Source organism: Oreochromis aureus, linkage group 10 (assembly GCF_013358895.1).
Source record: "Oreochromis aureus strain Israel breed Guangdong linkage group 10, ZZ_aureus, whole genome shotgun sequence".
In the NCBI taxonomy this organism is placed as follows: domain Eukaryota; kingdom Metazoa; phylum Chordata; class Actinopteri; order Cichliformes; family Cichlidae; genus Oreochromis; species Oreochromis aureus.
The window spans coordinates 13,402,710-13,413,596 of record NC_052951.1 but is presented as its reverse complement, the minus strand read 5'-3'; the positions used below and the strand labels follow the sequence as shown (position 1 = coordinate 13,413,596).

Sequence of the window (10,887 nt, the reverse complement as noted above, 5' to 3'; positions counted from 1 at the left end):
ATGAACAATGGGCTGTGAGGTCAGTTCCTTGATCATTAATATGCAAATTCTCATGACCACTGATCAACAACCACTGATCAAAGGCTTTTGATCAATGGCCATGAGTACCATTCACAGAGAGTTGGGGAATAGCTGCAATCACAGCATTGTGAGATGGCAAAGGATGTACCCTTAGGGCCCCTCCTAGATTCAGAGATGCTCTTTCCCTTTTCACGTAAATGGCCTCCTTGACTACCTGCTCAAACCAACGTTCCTCCCTGTCCAGGATGTGTACATCCTCATCATTGAAAGAGTGTCCACAGACCTGTAGGTGTAAATAGACTACGTCCAGATGAACAGAATCAACCTTTTGGGATTTAATTACCTGGATGATTGAGCATACATCAAGATATTGCATAACTACATTGTTGGCTGTGTAAACACTGTTTAAAAACCTTGTAAAAGCCTTTTCTATAGAATATTCCAAAGTTTTTTTGTTTGTTTTTTTTATTATTTTTTTAATGGGCTTATATTATATCAAAAGAAGGTGTCAGATGTCTGGTGAAGACATGTCTTGTGACCTGGCTTGTGTACATATCGTCAGAGCCTTTCTTTATCCTTTGTTGTCTCAACCCTCATTGTTGTGTGTCCCCTTCATCTATGTTTCCCTGAAGACTCCTAGTATTTGGTTTCCTTGCTCCTTCCCACCTAATCTTTGGGGGATTTTTGTATTTTCTTTTTTTTTTGAGAGAGAGAGAGTCCTACATTAAAGCTTCATTTCAAGTTTATGTTTCAGTCTCCTGAGTCCTTCATTTCAGTCTACATTCTGTTGTGCCATTTTCAAAGTCAAAGTCAATTGTCATTTCTGCTATATCCAGTGCAGCATACAGAGACGAGACGACGAGGCTCTGGTTACATCAGTGCAAAAAAGCTAATAAATAGACATAAAAAGGAGTAAGAAAAATATACGCTTAAGTCATAGGGGATCAAGAGAAGTTGCGATTAGAATTTACAATTTACAGTTTACAGTTTGGAGTGGTTTAAAGTGACCAGTGTAGCAGCTTGTAAACCTGGAGTTGAAAAAAATTGTCCATAGAGCAGTATTTTGTTTATTTTTATAAAGTGTTACCAGATATAATAAACTAACCACTCAAATGAAAAAGTTAAATATATTAAAGAGTTGCATGGTTTTGCTTCTATTTGTATTTGGCTTTTGATTTCGAGCTGCCATTTTTCATCATGTGCCATTGAAAGCAAAAAATTGCTGAAAGGTAGGGCCAAGGATCCACCATGGTGGATTTCCTTGGTTGCCTCGGTTCTTCCTTGGTCATCCATGACATTAAAATTAAAGGACTGCTCTTCAGAAACAAGATGTCTGTGCCAATACCTAAAATGTGAAGACACTACGAACAGCAATATAATACTATAAGTACCCTCACAGGGTCGGCCCCAAAGCTGGCAGCATACCTCCTGCCTCTAATATCCCTGCATACTTAGTGGCTTCCACAATCAGCCCATACAAGTTTACATGACAATGCCCTTTAAGAGAGGTATGACATATGTTATTCATTTAAAAATGAAATATGCAGAAAAAACATTAAAAAGTTTGAATCGTTTCTTCAGTTATTTACCAAATTGTTGTTCAAATATGTATAATTCAATATTAAACTTAATATTTTATCTATTATATCTATTTTTGGGTGAAATTTATTCAGTTTTCAAACATTTTAAGGTTGTGTAGTTGAGAGAGATTTCCTGTAACAGACGTTGAACTATAAAAAAAAAATGAAACAGCCAAAGGAAAAGCAAAATTAAGACTCAAAAGGGACTCTATACAGTGACAGGCTTATTGTTTAATACTGGGAGCTAGCATATCAGGAATTCCTGCCAAATTCAACCCTGTTTTCCAGGGAAAAACACATGCAGTAACACATTAGTTTCTGCATGTATGTGCCTGTGTTTCGACTGTAAAAAGAAATCTCACTAAATTCTAGATAAAAGGACCCAATGTGGCTTTGCAGTACAAAGTTCAAAAGTACAAATCTATGTCCCAAAGTGTCTGTGTTTCTGTGGAATTTCATTTCCACACATTATTTCCAATAAACAGCACAGCTTTAAAACTTAAAAACATCAGGATGCTGTAGAAAAATCTTACTTGAAGCAGAATGCAGTGATTTAAACCCCTGTTACACTGCAATGTGACTGTGGGCATAAATATTATTTATGGCCATAAAATTATTTATGGTTTATATTATCATTTAAAGACTAGCATATTGACTCAGGAACAGTCCTGGAACACTGTAACTGAATTTGATCCTCAAACGCAAGCCACTGTCATGCAAAGGAAGAAAAGGTCTAGCAACACTGGCGCCAATGCCAAGCTTGAGTTCATTTAAGAGGGACGGAGGCAAAGAGGAAACCATTGTGTGGTTTGACAAATAAAAAAAAACAAAAACTTTTTTTAAAAGTTATGGACGGCATGCTTTCAAGGTTAAAGAAAAAAGATATAATCTGACGTATAAATGCGTGGTTTAAAAGCTTCCATAAAGGTATGCAGGCACCATTAACATGGAATAAAGTATATACACATGTTGGAATGGGTAGTGCCACACAGACAACATTGTTTTTCAGGGATTCTGCAGCAACAGCAGCACGACTCTATAGTGAATGAACCCGGAGTGCTACTCAGAAACACGTAGTGCATTATGCACTGAAAAAATATAACAAAGTAAACCCACAGCTGCTGAGAAGTTGATAAGAAACAAGGAAGAATGGGAAACATTTTTGCTTTCACAACTACAGCAACTGACCTAATTTTCCCAATCACTTAAAATGTTGTTAAAGAAAGGCAATTTGACATAACTGCAAGTGTGTCTGACCGATTCTTATACATTTCTCCCAAACCAACATCTCTCAGATTGAACACTTGATATTTTGTCTTTTTAACGTTGTTAATTAAATATGAGCATATAAATGATTTGCAACCTGTTGCATACTGCCTTCATGTTAATTTTAAGCAAAGCCCAAACAATTTTTTTAGCAATTGAGCACAATGGTAACTTATTGTGTTTGCAGCTTCTCCCATTCCTCCTATGGTAGTGTCTACTGTTGCTGTTTCACTTGCAGTTAAAAAACTTTCAGTTATTTCCTGTTGTACTTTGAAAATATCATTCTACAGTCAATCCTCTGTGTATATATAGTCCTTCCCTACCCTTTGTCCATATCCTGTCATCTGTTTTCCCTTTCGTGCGTAGTTTGGGATTTTCCACCTTTTTGTTATGTAATATTGGATTTGGTTATCAGATTATTTGGTATTCCATTTAGCCTCTGCGTTTGGTTCCTACGTCAATTCAATTCAGTTTTATATATAGTTTTATATATAGTTTTATATATATATATATATATATATATATATATATATATATATATATATATATATATATATATATATATATATATATATATATATATATATATATACACACAGAGCATCAAAGCACCTTTTAAAAGAAAAAGAAACAGGAAGTAAAATCCAATAAAACCACATTCAGGGAGGGTTAGCAGCCGCTTGGGGGTGATGTTATGGGTACAGGACAAAGGACAGACTATACACATATATGCTGCAACAGTCACCTCAAGACGCTTTACACTGGAGATTAAAGACAGTGCAGTACCTGGGAGAAATCCCGAACAATTAGAAGACACCCCTATGAACAAACAAGGATGAAAAATCCTTTTAAAAGGCGTCTGGTGTGACTGATTGTGTGTGAGAGGAAAGAGAGCAGAATTAAGATGAGATAAAAGATAGACTGATACAACGATTGCATGGAGAGACAAAACACAGGCTAAGGCAGAAAGAAGAAAAAACTTTAATCACATGCTCCACTTGTAAACACGTGCGGAGTGATAAGAGCGTGTGGAGAAGAGTCACTCAGTGCATCACATCAAGTCCCACAGCAGCCAGAACTTATAGTGACACACCCGATCCCGCCCTAACACTAAGCTTTAGCAAGGTTTGGTTAAATCACGTCAAAGACTTGGGCAACAAATCTGAAGAAACTGGTTCTATAATAGAAATTAATTACTGCTGATGCAAGCTGGCCCAGATAACATTACTTTAGAGTGTACATAAAGCAATGTGCTCTACTGGTGAGCGAATGAGAGGAAAACAATGAAGACAGCACACACTGAGCTCCAAAGAATTTCACTTTATTTTTATATTCAGCATGTTCGCTATAAGAAAACCTTGGAATTTACACAGATGATATGTACACAGGTTTAGCTTCAGTGATTTTGTAGTCTTGCATGCGTCAGACCAGTTTTTAATAAAAAAAAACAGATTATGTACATGAATTGTGAATTCTCTCGGCAGTGTAGCATTTAGACATAACTCACTATTTCACTGTTTTCTCTTAACGAGACGACACTTGTGAGATGTTAAATCATGGCGAGCATAACCAATTAAACCAACAGATACTTAGGCACGACAATGGATTTATTACATACAAAATTACAAAATAAAAATCAGCACCACTGTCTTTTCATGAATATGAATTCTACATATTGCAGACGGTTCAGTGAGTATGCAGCACAGGGACTTTCCCATTATTCCAAAACATCCTGTACATTGCCGTTCTATAGAAACACATAAACCTGCCCCCGGGCCTAATAAGAAACATTTTAAAAAAATGTTGCTGAGGTAACACAATGTTTACTAATGATGAGAAACATTCATCAAGCAATAGGTATAGAAAAAGACATTTTCACGCCTCCAAGCAGTGCAAGAAAGATCATGTTCACCTTTGCTGAACGCCTGCTTTTGAACACTATTCATATATGTTAAGAGAAATCAGGCCCTACAATTAGTTCCTCCAGTCCGTGCTTGCCCTGAAAAAATCCCTGCTAAATTAATGGAGATTAGAGTTCTTAAGGTAGGCCCAAGCTAAAGGGCCAGAGGGATCGTGCACTTCTAATCTTATCGTGCAGTGTCCTCTTTGTGTTCTTTACTCCTTACAGCTCAACAAAAAGATACTGAACGATAAAGTGGAAATTTCACAATAAAACTCGTATGTTGTTAGCCCACCCAAGCCTTATCTTTGGTTGAACTTGAGAAACTGTCAGAGCAAGGATTACTTCATGGGCAGTACAAACAGGTGCGCAGATTTCAACGTTAAACACACAGATTTACTTTCAAGACTTTTAAATAAAGGTCTACTACAACCGCTAAACATACAATGTCACAGAAATGAATTCAGTCAGAATGAAAATCCATACACTGAGTACAGATGGGGGGAGGGGGGTTAAAGCTCCCGTCAAATGCCAGAAAATGTCATGTCTCTTTCTCAAATACTGAGAAATAAATATGCTATGCAGAAACACTTCGATGACAAGATACTCTCCAGAAATGAATTCAGGGCAATTCATTGGTACTTGGTTTAGATGAATGAAAAGGTAATGTGCCATGTCTTTGCGAGCGGTGCGGTGATGACACAAGTATATTGCAGAAAGAGATAACAGAGGTCAAGCTGCTGCTCTCCCTTGCTTTCTACAACAACTCACAGAAGTTACACGCAGAGTTAGAGTCCAACAGCAGTTCAATTCAGTCTAAATCTGAACCACTTAAAACACCACTGAGGTTTTGTGTCCAATTGGATTTATATGAAAGTATTATTTACGTGAATTGCAGCCCTTAGGAAATGAGACACACCTGTCAATACAATATGCGTTACTATGGATATTAGAAATAAATAAAATACACAAGGGGTAAGGCCTGCCTCGTGCTAATCTCTCAATGTCTTGAGGACAAAGAACTCTGAGGGTGTGTGAGGTTCTGTTTTCAGCTGGATTTATATGAAAGTGGCTTTTTCCACAAGGTGTGGTGAACTTTTAATTTGCAATTACTGAATGTTTTATGACTTGTAGACGCACATATATTCCTGCCTTAGCAGAGGGTAACACTTATCTCAGGTGGTTTAACCTCTTTTCCCCACAGGAGAGAAAATCATCCTCTGTTTATATTCCTTCACCTGTATGAGTCACTATAATCTGAAGATCTCAGTCGAATCCCATGGAAAACCACATCAGTAACCAGGTAATAATAATTAAAGCCACAAGACATTGTCTATGCGGTAAGATATTCAACACACTACGTGTCCCAGTCCCAGACAGTCTTCACGAGACCCAAAATTATGAAAATGCACTCTAGTTTGTTTACAAATTCTATTCTTCCTTTCGCTTTTCACACAAAGGACCTCAAATATGAGAGCAACTGCATTATTTAAAACAACAGAATATGTGCAGTAATGTAAAAGACAGAGATGAGGCAACACATTCTTAGCTAAAGTTCTGCACCATTGTTAACATTTGTAACAGGATCTACAGCTAAATAACCCAAAGGTAAGTTCAGGTATCAAGTTATTCTTATCGTTTAAAGATAAGAAGTTAGAAAGCTACCATCAGATATACCCCCAAAGCTCCTGTTAGGCTACCACAGTGTAATATTATTTTTTTAGGTATTATTTTTCAGATGTTACATTTGATTGTGTTTCAGGATAAAGGATTCTGCACGGCAATACGTTTGGTGAATGCATACAGTAGATACTTTAAAAGAGAGCTCACTGACTGCTGCTTGCTTTGCTTGTTACCTAGAGCCCTGCAGGAAAAAGAACAACTACCACATTCCAAATGACACACCAGGAAACATCACCCAGTGACCAACAGTACAGTCATTCATATAGACTCAAAGTTATCTGCATAAGTAAAATGTGTGACCTGAGACTCTGTGATGGTTTATGCATATTTTACACTCAAGGTCTGATAAACTGGAAGCTTAATTTTTATCTCTGTGATATCTGTTCTCTGGAACATGACGCCATAGCATCAGTGGGGAAGGAAAAAAAAACAGCCTATTCAGAGGAAGCAGAGGTTCTCATGAACACCATTCAAATTGAGACACTGGGATTATTAACGTGAGGTGAAAAGCAGTAACATGGAAACCAAGAATTTGGCACGCACGCTCGTATCCTGGAATCAAACCAGAAGTGCAAGTCTCTCAGCTTCCTTTCATGAAGTTTGACCACTGCATCTGAGCAAAGTCTCCACAAGTAAGATGGCCAATCGGAGATGCAGCTCATCAGCACAGAAGCTGTTTAAGTTAACAACAACATAAATCATCCTGTACAGAGACGTTAACCTACAAGTCAACAAACAAATAAATAAAGCTATCCCTTCTCTGAGGCACAGTAGTTCTACATGTTCTAACCCAGTCTCAGATGTTTTTTCACATTAGTTTTTAGCCTCTTTAAGCTAGTAAAGCTAAGGCTCACTAAAAAAGGATGGCTTTTTGATCCGCCACATATTCACCAGACATCACTCTGCTCTAATCACCCTGTCAACTTGTTTCTGTGGTAAAAAGAGAGACCTTGTTTAAACAAGAGACTGCCATAGCTGCACTATGAAAGACGTGTCTGCCAGAAGTAATTTAACTGGTGTCATATCAGCATGCAAATTTAGAAGCAATTAGCCTTCAGTGAAGTCTGTGGCTGTTGGCTGCATGAAAGCTATTGTGTGAGTATGTTGTGTGAACTAGGTCATCATACTTTGTTTCTAATGGCTGCGAGTGAAGAAACCCGAAGTTAGTGAAGTCAGTTACCAATCATTAACCAAGTTTTCTCTTTGTTTACTAGGGCAAACTACTGCGCCTTAACAGATGTCTGCAGCTTGTATTTAGCTACTTTTCTTTAAGTACAGTGTTTCTTTTTAAAAACTGCACCTGTTCTGTCAGATTAGGAAACTGGGTATCCTGGCCCTGTGAAGTGCTTAGGGATGTCGCGTTAGCCCATATTTAGTAGATCTTGTAGTCTTTTTCCAGTAAGCTGTTTAATGCAAATCCAATCATTAACCTGGCTTTAGGTTTTAATTTAAACTCCACCATGTTTTAAACATAGAGTGTATACACAGTCATTGTAAAGAGAAAGTACAACCCCTGTGTTGTACTAAGGTTTTGCACGTTAGGACATAATATATTAAATCTGTCTGCAGCAGGTCTTAAAATGAGGTAAGCACATCTGGAGATGAACAACAACATATACACCATATAATTATTCATTTAACAAAAAGTAAGCCTTAATGCAGAAGAAGTGAGTGAAAAACTAAGTCCATGCTTATTATTTCTAAGTTCCTCTATAAAAGTAGATGCTTTGACAGTTTTCTGGTCTGGAGCACTCAGGTATGTACTTACTGAATGCCAAGGAGACATCAACAATGATCCTAAGTGGCAACAACTTTATGCCGCACATATAGTTTGTTTAGAAGGCTTGCCAGAAGCAGCCCTCTGCTTTTAAAAGAACATGGCAGACAGCTTAGGTTTGCAAAGTTGCATGTGTGCAACCCACAAGACTTCTTGAACGATGCCCTTTGAACAGATGAGACTAAAGTGGACCACATTTGGCAAAAAGCAAATACGATAAGATGAGGCTAACTCAAACGTCTCATACCTTAAACTGTTCAAAAGCACGGTGGAAGAGGAGTGATGACTTGGGCTTGTTTTGCTTATATACCAAAGTACTCTAGAGTCAATTTTGTGAGGCCACCTGTCCGAAAGCTAAAGCTTGGCCAAAACCGGGTCATGTAAGTGAATCTACAACAGAAATCCCAGACCTCAACCTGACTGAAATCCTGTGGCGTGTAAAGAAGGGTGGGCCAAAATTCCTTCACAATGATCTCAGAAATGAATAAAGCCACACACAAAACCACTATTTCAAGTTATTGCTGCTAAACGTGGTTTTACAAGCTACTGAATCATTTAGTGTACTTAGCTTTTCACACAGTGCCTCTGCACTCTGGCGTCTTTTTTGTTAAATAATATTGTATTGTGTCCTTAGGGTTATTTAAGTTTTAGACCTGAAAAGAACTATACTTTTTTAAAATTACATCCTGGTATGATCCTGCTAACTATAGAAATGATAGATGGTGTACTTCCTTTTAGCCATGGCTGCAAATCATGGTCTGAGAAGTAAGGTTGACAAAAAATAAATAAAGAAAGAAAGAAAATGACTCTTCAGAACTCTTGATTAGTTTATGGTTTCAATTTCTGGTTTGTGTTTTGTCTGTTTGCGTGTGTTTTTTCATGTGGCAGTGAACTGAACTCTCAGATCCACCATGTGGAACAGAATAGTGCCAAAGTTAAAAGCTTTTAGTCATTTTCCATTTGCTGGAAAAACATGAGATAAACATCTTCAATTGCATGTGGGCAGGTAGTGAGGACAGAAACACACAAATCAAAAATTTACACAATTAAAACAAGTAAATAAATAGATAAATAATTGAATTTCCCTGAAATAAAGTGTATTAGAAACCACACTAAACAGGATGGCTTAGTGGGAAAATAAGACCGTACCGTGCGTGGGAAGTTTGTACGGGCACCCTGAACCATTTTCGGATCCAGGCGCCCATCAGTCAGCCGTTCACACACAATATTCACATAGAATATAAACAATACAGCAGATCTGAGCTGCCAATTTCACATAAATGGCAAGCATTAACTGGCAACAGCTGGAAGCAAAGTATCAAAAGCTTCAGAGAAGGTAAAATCGAGAATGGCCTAGAGTTTGAAAAAAAAAAAACACAGTGAAAAAATGCTACAGTACAAAACAAGATATCATGCTTTTGGCAAAAGCCAAGTTCGTATTATCACAGTGGTCAAATGTCAAGTCCCCTGGTGCATGCAGATGTGATTTATGGTTGAAAGGTGTTGAAACTGCACCAGAAAAACAGGCGGAAAGTCCTCTGTCTGCATGATAATAACATTAAATTCATTCCTAGATTACACTGGCTTTCAAAAAGCACTGTCTAAATGCATTACAAAAACAAAACAATTGATGAATTAGGCTTAGCTGCTCAAAACAGGATTTCGTCCTTGCATGCCTGATGAAGACTATGTAAAACCATGGAAAAAAATCAAGAAAAAATTCACTGAGAAAATAAATTTCACAAGAAGAGCAACCCAAGTGTAAATACCCAATAAGGTCACTCAGCAGAGGCAGCCTAGTCCTTTCCAGTGAAAGAGTGAGTTATGTCTGTCATTTCCTCACTTCCAGTATGGTCAGTGCTGACACTCGCAGACTCAGTGACTAGAAAGAAGGACGCACAAGCCTTTAATGTCTTAGATTGACCGTTGTGTGTGTTTCTTCTGCAAGTTTTAGCTCAGCACCTTAGAAAACACACATCCAGGATGACCCCAGTAATAGGAACAGCATAAGAGTGAAAATGTGATGGAAAAGAGGTAAGTGGTAGCTGACATCATATGAAGAGACAGAAGCATTTAGACATCTTGTCTCCTGTTTCAGTCAGGCAAAAGTCGACTCCAAAAGACCCATGGGGCCACTGTGTCCTCGCCCTACTGGGCTCTCTGGTCCCTGGTAATGAGGAAGAAGGTTTGGGCTTGGGAGAGAGGTGATCCTGCACGAGTGCAAAACTGAGGCTCGTGTCAAACAGTCGAGAGCTGCGTGGGCTTAGACGTGGGGAGATCCAGCAGAGCCTGCACAGTCACACCCACCTTCACTAGGCCACGTTCTTCTAGGATGTGATGCGGCAGGCACAGCTTGTCCTGAGTCAACAGAGAGATGTCTTTTTGTCAGTTTTACTTAGAGATAAATAAAGGAAAGGTGGGGTTTTCAGACAGCATTTAACTGTTAAAAGCTTTTCTGACAGCCACATTTGACCAGAGACAAATAAAACATATTTGTCTTTCATAATTTATGACAGCATTTCTTCATTTGGAGAAGGATCAAGGACAAAGGCAAAAACCAGACCAGTGAGTGTGCATGATATAACTTGCAGAAACTGTATGGAACTTGTGCTTCAGAGCCCAACGGTGGATATCACCATGGAAGGTAATAAATCTTCACA

General features: G+C 38.1%; 1 protein-coding gene across 2 annotated transcripts in view; it reads right to left on the bottom strand.

The window, feature by feature from the left end:
* Positions 1-4,172: 4,172 nt before the first annotated feature.
* The window catches only part of lrch2 (leucine-rich repeats and calponin homology (CH) domain containing 2), a 36,818-nt gene continuing 30,103 nt past the window's right edge, over positions 4,173-10,887 (bottom strand). For both annotated transcript variants that reach the window (XM_039618347.1, XM_031759950.2), the window contains one exon: positions 4,173-10,585. In XM_039618347.1, coding sequence (XP_039474281.1) covers positions 10,466-10,585 — 120 coding nt within the window. In that variant the 3' untranslated portion in view covers positions 4,173-10,465. The remainder of the gene's footprint in view (positions 10,586-10,887) is intronic.